The sequence below is a fragment of the Beta vulgaris genome, chromosome 9, assembly GCF_026745355.1.
Source record: "Beta vulgaris subsp. vulgaris cultivar EL10 chromosome 9, EL10.2, whole genome shotgun sequence".
Lineage (NCBI taxonomy): Eukaryota > Viridiplantae > Streptophyta > Magnoliopsida > Caryophyllales > Amaranthaceae > Beta > Beta vulgaris.
This window is the reverse complement of record NC_079210.1, coordinates 34,512,421-34,527,579: the sequence shown is the minus strand read 5'-3', so window position 1 is coordinate 34,527,579 and position 15,159 is coordinate 34,512,421. Positions and strand designations below refer to the sequence as shown.

Genomic DNA, 15,159 nt, shown 5'->3' with positions numbered 1-15,159 from the left:
TAATTTGTCATTAGAGCATTTTTTTAAATAAATTATGATTGAGGTTTATTTTCTTGGAAAAATTACTTTCAACGGTACCAACAATTAGCGATTTATTTTAAACGGTACCAACTATCGTTTATTCAAAAACGGTACCAACTATTGGGCCTATTTTCAATAAACAGTATATTTGCAATAATTTGTCTGATTATGAACCAGTAAGAGTGTGACACTTGTCACCCTATACCGTTTATTGCAAATAGGCCCAATAGTTGACACTGTTTTTGAATAAACTATAGTTGGTACCATTTAAAATAAATCGCTAATAATTGGTACTGTTGAAAGTAATTTTTCCTATTTTCTTTTACCAATTTGATCAATTGACCGCGCGCAATTTTCTCTTTCACAGACACACTTGTATAGCAGTAGCATGAATTGCATCATGAAATAATTCTCCCTCGTCATTCCGTCACCGTTTCATAACTCATTAACTCAAACTCCACCAACAATGGCGGTGCGACTCTTAACTCGATTACGCCACCAATCCACAACCACCCTCCCCTATTTTCTCGCTCCTCAATTCTTAAACCCTGGCCGCGATATTCTCCGCCATTTTTCCGATGTCGCACGACCTCTCGCGAATGAACTCACTTCCTCAGCAAAACCCCCAACATTTCCTCGTGACTCTGAAAGTATCGTCAATGGTGCTAGGGTTCCAATCAAGTCTTCCTTGGATGAGGTTGAGCTTACTAAGTTTTCCGCTGTTGCTGAAACCTGGTGCGTTTCTTTATTCCGCATAACTTTTTAATGCTAATTTTTCGTATGCTGAAATGATTTGGATATGTTTTTTCAATTCATGAAACTTGCTAATTGATGGTATCTTGATATGCAGTCTCCAATTTTTTAATTATATTTCTGAGGTATAATTGATAGTTTAGTGGACATTACCTTTTTTGATTTCCTGGAGCACTTAAAACTAACATGAATATCTGGTCAGATGATTGGATGGTTTGAGTGATTCGTCTGAGTACTAATGTTTCTCCTTCCCGTCGTTACGGATGTGTCTCTTCTGTTTACAGTGTCTGAGGTTTTAACGAAATTAGAGATGTTACTTATGCTGTGAGTTCAAGCTCCCAGCCCTCTTCCCTACTGAGGGGGAGTCATGTTTCAGAAGAGTTTAGAGGGAGAAATCAAACAATAAACAAAAACATTTACACATTGAGAGCATGTTTGGTTCAAGGCATGGAATGGAATCAAATACAGGAGTTCCACCAAGAAATGGTAATGGATTGAAAAGAGGTTGAATCAAACAATAAGAAGGGAATAGATTGATTTCATTTCTTAGAACCCAAAAATGTTGAACCAAACATGTTCTAATTACATCTTCTGAAGCTGGAATTACATAAGTAATTTCTTAGGAATGACCTCACAAGATATCCAGACTTAGCACAATCTTAGCTCATCTCTCTTACTGAGGCTTGTTTCATCCTCTCCTCTCAATTAAGGTTTAGCCGTCTAGGCATCCTTTCACTTAGCTCAAGCTTTCACCTCTTCGATATTCCCCTCTCTCATCAGGGACTTTATATATGGAGGCCGACAATCTAAACGAACTCCCATAACCTAAGTTCAAGCTTCATCTTCTTTTTCAAACATGACTTTGTTCTCATCCAGTGAATATTTGAGGGGTTAGGTTTAGAATAGCTCTGATGTAGAGCTAGTCAGTCACAAATTTGGTTTCTTGGAGGCCTTCAGTGAAGCCATTGGTTACAGTTTGCTAGTCACAATCTTATTGCATGTAATATTGATGAGGATTGTCTTTTGGGAAAAATTTGGTGTGCATATGGCTCATTAGAGTTTTACATTTTCTTTTAAGAAAGTTCACCTTCCCGAGTAATGCAAATGCCTTTTTGTTTTTTCTTAGTGAGGCAGAGTGTTCAAATATTATGTTAGTCATTGAAACGAAGTCATGCATCCTTTAAAAACTAGATTGTGTATTATGTCTCACCTGTGCGTGTGTTTATTATTATTATCTGATTTACTTATGTGAGTTACAGGCTTACATCCATTTGCTCAAAGTCTGTAAATATTAGGTAAGCTCATAATGTGCCAGGAATCTAGTTTCTCAAGGAGATGCTGCCCAGACTATATTGTTCTCTCTATGTGAACGGTCTATGTGCTGATGATTTGTCTGTTCAAGATTTTGACTTAATATATATGATTGTATAACAGTTAAGATTGATGCATGATGGTAATTGTAATATATTTTACCATGTTACACTTAGGTGGGATGCTGAAGGACCATTCAAACCATTGCATGCTTTAAATCCCACAAGGCTTGCATTCATACGTTCCACGCTTTGCCATCATTTCAGGTGGTTGTTTCTTCTTTGAAATGGATTTTTTTTTTTTTTTTTGTTTCTGCTGTTCTGCTTTCTGTTTCTCCTTGCTCAATGACTATACTCAAAGTTCCTGGCAAATTGTTTGTAGAATTAGAGAGAACAGTAGAAGGAAGAAAAAAAAAAAGGGAAACTGTAATGGTCTGTGCTCATAGTCACAATTTTCTATGATGCCTTTATTGAAAAAGATCCTCTCTATTTACTTGATTCAGAAAAGATCCAGACAGTGCTAGGCCATTCGAAGGGCTGAATTTTATAGATGTCGGCTGTGGAGGAGGAATATTATCAGAGGTATATCAAACTTTAGCATTGCTCATTTGCTTTGCTTGTCTGTCGACTATAGCTTTGCTGCTTATCCTTGTTTTTCTCATTTTTTTTGGCAGGAGGGTGATCTACTTGATTATATATTTAGAGAAAATTCTGTGGGTAGGAAAACAGGGTAGAGTTTATCCTAGGTGAACAATTAGAGATATAGTAGACCATCAAATTATCTATTGACTGGTTGAATTTTGGTACATGAAAATCTGAAAAACTAAGTTGATACCAAATTAGGGTGTTCTCTAAATTGATTGCATCGTGAGTATTGAAAAGTGTGAGAAAATTTTCAATTTTTATAGATGTTTGTTTTGGAGCATGAAATTGCCACTTTACCACAATTGCAACTAGATTTAACGATTTCTGTTCTTTTTGATAATTAAGCTTAGGCTGAAAACTGAAATTTGGACCTTTTGTTCATTTTAAGAAATTTTTGTTCATTCCACATTGTTTGCTCATTTTAAGATAATTTTGCTCATTTTAAGAAACTTTTGCTCATGTTACAATTTTTTGTTCATTTTGTGTTTTTGGTTATTTTAATTTTTATGTTTTTGCTCATTTTAAGAAACTTATGCTCAATATACAATTTTTTGTTCATTTTATGTTACTTTTTTCAGCATAAGGAATGGTCCTATCCCCCCCCCCCTCCCCTCTCTCTCTCTCTCCCTCTCTGTATATAAACTAGTATCTTTCTAACATGTGTGAAAATTGCTTGAACAACTTATATTTTGGATAAGAGGAAGTAGTATTTAGTAGACTTATTATAATAAGCAATAAAATCATTCCATTCTTCCTGTTGAAGGAAAATATAAATTTTAATAATTTCACTCAGTTGTTTATAGTTAAATAATCTCATTTTACACGCAAGTACACAACTACCCTGGCATCTGTCAGGCCAAAAACCTTTACAATGTTTGTTTGTGTACTTTCGATTCAAAATTCATGATATATGAAGCAAGCTGCTGGGTTCAGCAATTCTTATCTTTTATAATAGTTTTTCTTTAAAATCGATTTATGACAATTTAATTCATACAGCCCTTGGCTCGAATGGGAGCTACAGTGACTGGAGTTGATGCAGTGGATAAAAATATCAAAATTGCTCGTCTTCATGCTGTACGTACTCATCTTTTCAGTAAATTGGGGGGATGAAACTTGTGGTTTTTTTTTTTTTTTTTTTTTTTTTGCTGTGCAGTTAGTATATAAATTGTATATAGTTATTTGCTTGAATCTTGATTTTCTTGTTTGCAATGTGAAATTATGGCACTGCCTATTTTTTTTTCACTTGCTGCTTTCTTTCTACCCTTCCAGTTTTCTTGAATATTATGTGAACGTCTTTCTGCATGCAACATCTGATTAGTTGGTTTGAGTATTTAAAATTGTTTTCACTGAGGTTTTAGAGGAGCTAGTTTGTATGACTTGTGTATCTACTGGTTGTAAACTTTTGTGATGGAATTTGTGATGGAAGTCTTAAACGAGAAAAGTACTACAAAGGCTTTCACGACTGAAGAAGGTCCCCAAACAAAAATTAGCTCTTTCCTATACGTTATGTTAGCTAGATCTTTTAGTGAAACTGATGTATCAATAGTTCATGACTGAATAAGATTAATAAGATCCCCAACAGAAGTTGTTTTGGTTCTATGTTTAATTTTGCTATCCTCTTTTTTTTTTTTTTTTTTAGTAAACCTTTTGACATTCTCATATACACAGGAATCTGATCCAGCCACTTCATCCATTGAATATCTTTGCACAACAGCTGGTATGTCTTGGAAGTTGGATCTTTGCCACCTGCTATGTAGATCAGTCGTTAATTTAGTACTTGGGCACTAGTACCATCCTTTAATACCCTCTGCCCACTTTTATCTTTTGCTGTCTAATGTATGACTTGGAGCTTTTTTCGCTGTATATATCTGATTTTTCTGCTTTGAAGTGGATGTGTATATTGTATCTAGTTTCTGAATCGCTGTACGGTTTTACATCCATGTCATAATTGTCGCTTACAATTGATATGCATACTAAATTTTTATTATTCTAGTATTTTATTCTCTGATTTCGTTAAATCGTTTCGTATTAGGTATCAAGATTATGTTTGTGATGCATTGCCTGTCTGCCTCAGTAGAGACCCATATTAGTCCTATCACATAATTAGAGTAATGAACCTGGGCCTTATCTTCATCAAGTCCCTCAGTTAACTAATCATCAGATTTATTTGTTTTCCTTCAACGAACATATATAGTCCTAAAACTAGCAAACTGCTCTTATGTAATTCTCCATTCCCATGGCAACCAAGCTATCATACTATGTATGTGAAATGTCTTGTGGAGGAGATAAGTAACCAAGATTTGTTGTCAAACTCCGTCTACATCACTGCCCTCTGTGGCTCTCTACACCAGTGCTACCTGATTCGCTCCTCCCACGAATTATGATCTGAAAAAGGCAGATTGTTACAACATACAAGTGTTGTACGTTCTGACTAATTTAATAAAAGTGGGTAGCGCATTGCATGTCCTCACACATTCTTGTACTACAAATTAGGAAACAATGCCTTGTACACTAACTAAAATAAACTACATATGTAAAATCATAAACCTGCTTCAGACATGATTTCTTGAGGACTGATGGCTTTTGATGAATTGAATTTGATAATGTTCTGCTCACTTAACTATTTTCATAATAATTGGGTATTGCATTTGAAGTTTATATGAGGGTGAAGTGATATAGTAGGGGAAGTGGTTAAATTATGGAGTTTAAGATGTTAATATTGCAGTTATTTTGGTTTCCAAAATAAAAAAGAACTTTAGAATGACACTTATCTTGAATGTAAGAGAGCATATGTGATTGGGGTTTGTGACTTTCCTTATAGGCCCAAATGTTTGGACTTTCATTGATGGATTGTTTCTTTGCTGGAAGAGGATGCCTTTTTTTTCCTGCAATAAGGAGGAGAAGAGAGAAGAGGGGAAATCTGCGTAAGAAAAGGTTGTGTATCTGTAAATCTCGTAGCAAATCAATTTCAAGTGGGTCAACAGTTTTTATGTCCTATATACTTTGCTAGAGAAAAGACAAAGTTGTTTTGACTGAGCGTCCATCTCATTCTAGATAAACTTTGTGATTTACTTAGTGCGGCGTTCTTATTAATGATATCCATTTTTCACATGTATATGAAGAAGTTAATGACCTGTTGCATGATCATTGTCCTACTTTACCATTTATATGAGAATGGTGCTTGAATTGCTAGATTTGCTCATCTTCAAAATATGTCTGCATGTATTTATGTAAAATTCACAGAAATTTTATCCAACAGAAAACCTGGTAGAAGAACAGAGACAATTTGATGCGGTGCTTGCTTTAGAGGTATGTGTAATTTTATTAAGCTTCTGATTAGGCTGCAATGCTGCATACTTCCTCCAGTTCTTTTTTTAATCGTATTGTTGTTGGCTTCTTGCATTTGCTTTTTGCGAGTAGAACATTTCAAACTTTAAGGAACATTTTCTCACAAATATAAGTGAAATAATATTATCGTGTTGGATCATGTTAGATTTCTCAATGCATATTTTCAAATATTTATATTAACTTTCAGAATATATATTAATGCTTAATTGAAGATATCAGAGGTCAAAGTTATGCTTTGGAGATCATGAAAAGGACACATTTAAAAAGAACTCCATGATAGTATCTAGTTTTTACAGTAATTTATCAATAAATTTAATTTTGAAATTGCCAAGTGCTATTTCTGTTTATGTCTACTTCTATTTACTTTCTATTTATCTACTATTCCCTGAGTCATTAGTCACTGTCGAGGTAATATATGTGTGGAATATTTGATTTTTTAATATATTTCTGGGTATAAAACTTAGATCCGTGAGGTTGTATTTGACATGAAGGATGAGCTCGCAAAATAACCAGCTCGCCTTGATATTAACTTAAACCACTAGTTTGAAGAAGCAAAGAGACAATATCAGACAGTTCGGATTTGGGAACTAGTGCTGATTCTTCTTTGGTTCACTCAAACTTAGGCCCTGTTTCTTTCGGACTGGCCTGGACTGAAATGAAAAACTGGAAAATAAGTACAAATGAACCAGGGATAAGAAATTCAATTTGTTTCCACCCCCTCCTGTCGATTTTGTCGTTCTTGTTGTAGCTCTTGAAATATAAAAAGATTATGGTCAGCTTTTCTAACATATCTTCACTTGATTTAAGTGATGGAGAGAGGATAAGGATACAATGTAACTATTACAAGTTTATATTGGTGAAATATGGTGAGTCTTTAATTACGAGGTTTGAGACTGTGGCATTTTTTTTTCTGAGAACGTGTATATTTTCTGTTGAACACATCCAGTTCTTTTTACTAGAAAGCTAAATGATTAGGTTCCCCCCCTCCCCTGGTTTATCATTTTCTTTGGGGGAAGGGGTAGTTGGGTGTGTGGGTGACATGTGGCAATTCTCTTTCTTTAAGTAGTTGCTTACGACTTCTGATTGGATGCATTTTGGATAGGAAGGCTTTTATAGAAAAGTGATAGACAAGAGAAGATAGTTGGTCTTATAAATGGAATGGATCTTTTATTTTGTAAATTTAGGAGAGTGGAATATGTCATGAAAGGGATATAGATGCTAAAGATGAAGGTACCTTATGGACAAAGTGTTGGTGAACAGCAAAGTCTATTGAAGGTTGAATGTTTATCCATTTCTGTCTAGTTTTTTCTAGGAAGGAAGTTCTTTTTGTGTGCTTTTTGGCTCTAACTGCATTTTCTCTATAGGTGATTGAGCATGTGGCAGATCCTGCTGAATTCTGCAAGTCACTGGCAGCCTTAACTGTTCCCAATGGAGCAACTGTGATTTCGACATTGAATCGCACTATGAGAGCTTATGCTGCTAGCATCGTGGTTGCAGAATACATCCTTCACTGGGTATGGCTCTGTTGGCCTATAGGTTGAGTTGCTGATTGTTGCTAAGTTGAATGAAGGTGCTAGCCTCATTGGCAGGCAGTTATATGATGAGGCGCACCTTGCATGCACAAGGCGCACCTTGCATGCACAAGGCGCACCTTGCATGCACAAGGCGCACCTTGCATGCACAAGGCGCACCTTGCATGCACAAGGCGCACCTTGCATGCACAAGGCGTATGCTCTTGTTTCCCCTCTTCACTGCCCCTTCCCCTGCACCCTGCCCCCCTCCCCCAAAAAAAAACAAAGAAAAAAATGGAGTATCTTTCCTAGTTTTGATGCTCCTTGGAACTCATCGTTTCACAAACAAAGTTAATGTAGAGAATGAATGAGCAATTTTGCAAAAAATTATTCGTCTTCCAGTTTATGTGTGACTCCATGTCACACCTCGGCTTTGGAGCATGTTGCTTTTACTAATTACGGTTGCTTACCAATTATGAGTGTGATTTAAATCGTAAATGCTAGAACTAGATGAGTGAATGATATAAGATGTCAGTCTCTTGATTTCTCATTAAGATCTAAGTCTCACCCCCATATTCCTCTGGAACTCACCCATTTGCTTAAGTTTAATCACAGAAGTCATCCTGCATCTGTAAAAAGTTACTCTTTCCACTGAAGACCCGTCTTTACCTTAGAAATCTTTTATTTTACAATTAGAAGGAAAGAGAACCCCCACAGGGCATGGATGAATTAGTAATAGTATGTCCAAGTCTGGAGCTCTTGTTCACTGACATTATGTTTTCCATCAACACTATGCCTTACAGGTCTTTACCTTGTCTTGGGATCAAGCTCTTTACAGCCTTAGGTATAACTACTATCTTTTTTGGTGTCTGATTGGAGATTGAGAACCATGCTGTAAATTTGCTGTTAACGTCAACCAGTAATAAGAGGGAAAGCTTACATTTTATTTTAAGTGACGAGGGGTCTTTCACTCTTTTGTCATAGCCTAGATTTGTAGTGACCTAGCATTGAGTTTTCCTGCAACGGATGACAAAATATATCTGTCCAATTAATTTTTCAAATTTAAATTTGCACTTCGGTTGGAGATTGATGGTTATTGATCAGCTGTCTTCTTTTGGTAACTTAATTATTGATCAGAATATATCTCTCCAAAATTAGTATGCATATATGTTATAAGATGTTTTTGGTGAACCTCAGATATAGTTCCCCCACTCCCCTACATTTATGCATTTTGATCTGGACTTGTCATCGTTTGCAGCTCCCAAAAGGTACGCATGAATGGTCAAAGTTTCTTACACCCGAGGAACTCGTGTTGATCCTTCAACGAACTTCTGTTACTGTAAGTTGACTGATTAGTGATTTCTCTTCCGCTGTGAGTTTTAGTATTCTCCTTGAATGCATATTCCCCCCTACACCCTGTGTTTGATATGCAATCACATTTTGCTCTTTCCAGGTCCAAGAGATGGCTGGTTTTGTGTACAATCCTTTGTCTGGCAAATGGCTTTTATCTGATGATATAAGTGTAAATTATATTGCATTTGGAACTAAAAAGTCCGATGAATAACGTAGGTTTTTTTAATTGTTTGTTTAGTTGCCCTTCAATGGAGCTAATAATAATAGTCATCGTAGTACTATAATTTTGCCCCCTCAAGTTTTCAAGCATTACATTCTATAATTTATTATGTCCTGAGATACTTGATTGAATATGAAATACAGGAGGATTTTTATAGGTAAGATTTTCACCAAGAAAGTTACTTAGGCTATGTTTTTTTGGACTGAATTAATGAAAATTAAATTCTCTTCAGTTTAGTTTAGCAAAATTTAGTTCTGTTCGGGAAAATTCAATTCAGTTCAGTTTAGTTAGTTTCCTATCACAATTTTCATTCAATTCAGTTCACTTCAGACGAATTAAATTTAATTTAGTTCAAATTAATTTAGTTCAGTTTAGTTAGTTTCCTATCACAGTTTTCATTCAATTCAGTTTAGTTCAGACAAATTAAGTTTAATTCGACTAATTCAGTTCAGTTTAGTCCAAAGAACATAGCCTGATTCTCAAACATACTTGTGTTGTTTCTAAAAATCTCTATTTCCTAATAGATTTAACACTATCCTTGTTAAAATATAATTTTGACAACATTTCTTCAATCATCAATAAATAAAGGGATATTCCATTTGGTACCATTGTACTTTTGGCTTTTCTATTTGGTACTACTATTTTTCAGATATTCTACATGGTACCACTATAATTTGAATTTATTCTCTATTGTAGCATTCAACTAAGTAAAGTGTTAATTTAAGTTAGAATAGGCTAGAGTTTTACTTCGATTTACATGTTTTAATTTGCGTTAAGGTTTTAGTAATTGTTTTAGTCGTTAAGGTCAAAGTTGAGGTCATATTTGACAATAAAAAGACATAGAATATTATGATCATTTTTATGAAAATTTTGACTGAAAAATAGAGCTTTAAGGGTTAAAACGACACCCTCAAATCTTAATTTATTAAATTTTTGCAACTGCAAATAGAAACATGCAAACTCAAACAAAATCGTATTCTTATTCAACCATTAACTAACAATTTACTTAAAAAAATGGTATGATAAAGATTAATATTAAATTAGAGTGGTATCATGTGAAAGTTTAAAATAACAGTGGTACCAAATGGAAAAGCCAAAAATTCAATGGTACCAAATGGAATATCCCATAAATAAAATTTATATAAAAAGTTGATACCCTGAAAGTATGTATTGAGTTTTTTTTTTTTTTTTAAGAAAATAGAGAAATTATCATTAATAGATTGTCATACTCAATCAAATTAATCCTTATGTAGAAGATAATTTTAAAATTCTTCACCCAATTTACTAGTATAAATGTTTTGGAGTTGCTTCTTTGATGTATGGTATTATCCCAATCGTATTTGAAATTCAATGACTCGACATCATTTATGCTTGATGTTACAATTTATTGAAATCTAAACTTTATCGTGATATGTATTCTTGATCTTCAACTAATAAGTTCAATTTGTCACAACCTTCAATCTTGCAAACTAAAAAACAAACAGACTCTAAAAGCTAGAGTAGATATAACTATAATATTGATGGAGATGATCCTCCCAACGACAGGGAGAGTTATTATAAATAATTTATTAGCATTCTAATTTAAGATTTTAACTAATGTCATATAAACCAAGGAGGAGGAGATAGGATAAGACATAACTCATGTGCTTAAATAATAAAATAAAGCTTTTTTGTACAAAAAATTGTCAAGAGAAATGTTGTAAATATTATGAAACATACCAAAAAGGAATATGATGCTGCTAGGATTTCTAGCTGATAAATATGATCAACAGACTCAAAAAAATATGGAGTGGTGCTGATCTCGCCAATACCAGAGAGTTCCAAAGATAGAAAGAAGAAAATTCTCGAAGTAATTTAGCTACATAATTAATAAGAATTTCTAAGAGAGATTGAGAAGAGAGCTAGAGAGGGAAGGAGAGATTTCATTCATATAATCATGATCCTCTTTTTTTTTTTTGTGACAGCGGGTAAAACAATATACTCAGGTCCTTCTTCTCGCATTAGCTAGATCGTGAGCTGTTCTAACTTCTTCTCTTGTAGCCTTGGTACACTTGAACAGCTGTAATGTATTAGCTATCTCTTTTATTTCTTTGATGATTGCTGCGATGTCCTTGTTACATGAGTCTTGATTCTTGAGTGAGTGTGTTACTTCCTTACAATCTGTCTTGTTTTGGATATTTGCGTATCTCCACTAGAAGTCCTTCGTTGCTTGTAGAACTACCTTGGCTTCTGCTTATACTGGGGATATCGCGAATATTTTCTGACTATGGGTTGTTGGAGTGTTACTGGTTTGTAATGTCCATGCGATCGCAGCCTGCCACTCGTTTTTCTTCGTCTTTGCATTCCATGATCCATCTGTGCATATGACCTATAACATATGTTGGTTTTGGTGTCCTATGCTCCATTCTTCTGCCTACATAGTTGTCTTGTGAACTCGCGATTTAGCAAAGTCCCACTGTTTTGTTGCTTGAATGTGTTTCTCCTTGCTATCCCTGTAGATTTCCATGATGCTCATAGGATTCGGTGATCCTCCCTTAAAGACAATTTCATTCCTATGTAACCAGATACTCCATAGAGTTGCTATAAAATTTCTTCTTAGCTCGACAAATTCTTCCTGTTTTTTCTTCCTAAATAGGTTCAAGAAGTTTCGAATCCAATCCTTCACTGGGGTATCCGTAACATTTGAAATTTTAATACCCATGGTTGAAGTCCAAATTCTTTGGGTAAACTCACAATTCTTGAATAAGTGAGTTTCGTCTTCCAGCTCCAACTTGCAGAACTTGCATTTTTCATCCATTTTGATTTGCCTCTTGGTTAGGTTGGAAGCTGTAGGTATTGCTTTGACTGCTATTTTCCATAAAAAGTGTTTCCACTCTAGGAAAATGTCTGAATTCCAGATTGATTTCCAGAATTGTTTTTCTAATTGGTCTATTGGCGTTCCTTTATTGAGGTACCAGTATCCTGTTTTTGCTGAGTAGTTGCATGAAGAGGTGAACTTCCAATCTATGTTATCTTCAATTCCTTCTTTCGGAATATGAGTAGCCAGGATCTTCCTAGCATCCATAATTGAGAATGAGTTCCAAGTTATGTTCGTTTTCCCATTACCACTCTCATTTATAAAGTCTGCAACCTTAGTTATGTTTGGAATTCTTATGGTAGGTGTTGTAGCCTAAAAATCAATGGCTATTAAGATGACACGTGGCCTGATCAGAGCCCTACATGTGGCATATATACAGGAGAGTAAAGTACAAAGGGCCAGAAGGTTGCAGGCCTAAAAGTACGTTTCTCTGAAGAAAGTGTACTAAAAGCCCCTCTTATGGCCCAAAGATTGTACTTCGAGCCCAGTAAAGGTAGTCTACACCTCTGTATACAGGAGAGGTGTATTAACCAACCAACAGCTGCCACGTGTCCCATTTCATTGATTAGCCAATCAGATGCTCCCAAATTAGGGTGACATCAAGGTACAACAGTCATTTCAAACAGTATAAATAGTCCTTGATTTCAGGGTGAAAGGTACGTTTTTTCAGAGCATAGTACTGTTACTCTGTCATAAATTCTTCTCTCTCTCTCTACTTTCTCTCTCTAAAAAGTTCCTTTACATCCATGATATTTGACTTAAGCATCGGAGGGGGAAATACCACCCAAACCTCCAGGGTGGGTCCCTTTTTTGCAGGTTGCTGGTCAGGAGTTTGCCTTGGGATTCGAGTCAATCATTGTTGCACAAGTCTCCAGTTTTAGAACCTATCTTTGGGAGTTGTGATATCAATTTACTAAGCTTTACACTACGTAACATTTGGCGCCGTCTGTGGAAAGACGCAATAATGACGGACTGTCACTCATCGAATGTCGCAAGGAACATGAGTTTTAGAGTTCAGGTGGAAGATACTGTGGATGACGAGAGACCACCCCGTGGGCGGGATCACAGCCATGCCGCCGTCCACCTAGAGGGTAGGACTGTGACTCCAGTCATTCAAGAGAATCTCGACCGTCTAGTGACAGCTGGTCACTTGGAGAATGTGTTGAATGACTTCCAGGCAAGAATGGCCGCTGTCATGGAGGAGCATATCAAGAACAATATGTTGTTCTTCCAGCTGAGTCCAAGAGGAGAGACGGCTGCACCACTCAAAGGGCGATCCCAAGAGGGTCGTCCAGGACCTAGTCGGCCACCTCGGCCGGAGTTGACTAGGCCGCCTTCCAAAGGAAAGCAGCCAGCTGTTAGTGATTCTAGGAGGAAGATGGACTGGAAGCTGGTAGTCCGTCCAGCAGATAATATCCCTCCTACTGGTCACATGATGGAGCCTGATGCTAGGGAGTATTTGGAGGCTAAGAGGGCGGCAGCTCAACAGCGTTCAGCCTCTGGTTCCACACCGTATATGAAGGATCCGTCCTTAAGACTCCCGTCCAGAACAGTGGCACGAAGCCGTGGACCATCAGCTTTTCAGCCAAGGCAGGAAAATACAGTTCTGCAGCCAATGGTGTACAGGCGTCAAGCCTTAGCTAACACCTCATCTAATCTGGTACTAAAGGAGTACCGTCAGGAGCACATACCCATTGAGGGTCAGGTTGTGGCACTCCAGATCAATTGGCCAACTCCTTTCTCGGTCAGGATTATGGAGTCCCCTCCTTTCCCAAAGGTTAAGCTCCCGACCATTGAACCTTTCGACGGAATACTGATCCAAGAGCATCACTATAGCATCAGATGTATGTCCAAGGGGTGGACGATGCTACTTGGTGTAAGAATTTCCCAGCTACTTTGAAGGGGGTAGCGCAAAAATGGTTTAACAACTTGCCGCCTAACTCAGTGAACAATTTTACTGAGCTTAGCATTCTTTTCACCAGTCACTTTGTGGCTAATCGTCAGGAACAAAAGACAAGCATGCACTTGGGTAAAGTCATCCAAGGTCCTAAGGAGGCATTGAGAGGTTATGTGAAGAGATTCAATCTAGAAGCATTGCAGATCCAAGATCTGAATGCAGGCGTGGCGTTTGACGCCTTTATCAGAGGTTTAAGACTAGGTTTTAAGTTTGATTTGGTAAAGAAGAAAATCACTACTTTGACGGAAGCCTTGAAGGAGGCTGAAGCATTCATTCATGCCACAGAGGTTTGCGCTGAGGCAAAGCAGCCAGAAGTAAAGAAAGTTGAGGAAGCTGTTCAGCCAAAGAAGAATCCGCCCAAGAAGGCTGAGACTTGGGCGATGACTTCAATGACCACCTCGTCCAAAAGAAGTAGGCGATCCGAGCCGGCGGCTTCAGTTGAACCAATAGAGTTCAACAAAGATCAATATTCCATTTTGATGGAAATAAAAGATCAGCATGAGCTAAAGGCGCCGGCCGAAATGAAGACGCCTTACTGTAACCGGGATAAAAGCAAGTATTGCCACTTCCACAAAGATTGTGGGCATGAAACCAATGAATGCAAACACTTGAAGAGACCACTAGAAGAGTTGGCTCGAAAAGGTAAGATGAACAATTACATGCCTTCGTCAGGAAGGAAGTTCCAGAAAGAGATAACCGTCAAGGAAGGAAGATGGACGAAGATAGCACAGATGATGATGTAGTAATGGTCATCTCAGGAGGATTTGCGGCTGGAGGTCCAACAAATCGGGGCCACAAAAACTATTTAAGGGAGCTCAGTCAGGTTATGCTCACTAACCAGCCGAGTCTGATCCTTTTCCAAAAATAGTGGTCAGCGAGCTGGACCGAGGGAAGATAAGGACGCCGCATGATGATCCACTAGTTGTGGAAATGAAGATTGCAACCTTAGGGTTAGGCGAATTCTGATTGATACTGGAAGCTTCACTGATATAATCAGTGCTGATTGTTTGTCTCGCTTGAAGTTTGATAAAAATGATTTGATGCCGGTAAATCATCCTATAATTGGTTTTGGCGGAGGGGTCATCCATCCCATGGGGACTGTCACACTGCCCGTCAGGGTAGGGGAAAAAGATGCTGCCAGGACGCTTTTTGTGAAATTTTTGGTAGTACGAGACTTGACCGCT

General features: G+C 37.0%; 2 protein-coding genes across 3 annotated transcripts; one reads left to right on the top strand and one right to left on the bottom strand.

The window, feature by feature from the left end:
* The first annotated feature begins 397 nt into the window (after positions 1 to 397).
* LOC104903580 (ubiquinone biosynthesis O-methyltransferase, mitochondrial) lies at positions 398 to 9,322 on the top strand. 2 transcript variants are annotated; one of them, XM_010691642.4, is made up of 10 exons: positions 398 to 756; positions 2,262 to 2,351; positions 2,588 to 2,666; positions 3,726 to 3,803; positions 4,398 to 4,446; positions 5,989 to 6,038; positions 7,442 to 7,591; positions 8,392 to 8,432; positions 8,847 to 8,927; positions 9,042 to 9,322. In XM_010691642.4, the coding sequence occupies exons 1-9, from the start codon at positions 488 to 490 to the stop codon at positions 8,902 to 8,904; spliced, it is 864 nt and encodes a 287-aa protein (XP_010689944.1). In that variant the 5' UTR covers positions 398 to 487; the 3' UTR covers positions 8,905 to 8,927; positions 9,042 to 9,322. The 2 variants fall into 2 exon arrangements, with proteins under 2 accessions (XP_010689944.1, XP_010689943.1); XM_010691641.4 differs by lacking the exon at positions 8,392 to 8,432 and having other exon boundaries at positions 401 to 756.
* Positions 9,323 to 11,574: 2,252 nt separating this feature from the next.
* Positions 11,575 to 12,225, bottom strand: LOC125493613 (uncharacterized). The gene has a single exon (XM_048637084.1). It carries the CDS (start codon positions 12,223 to 12,225, stop codon positions 11,575 to 11,577), a length of 651 nt encoding a protein of 216 aa, XP_048493041.1.
* Between the last annotated feature and the right edge of the window lie 2,934 nt (positions 12,226 to 15,159).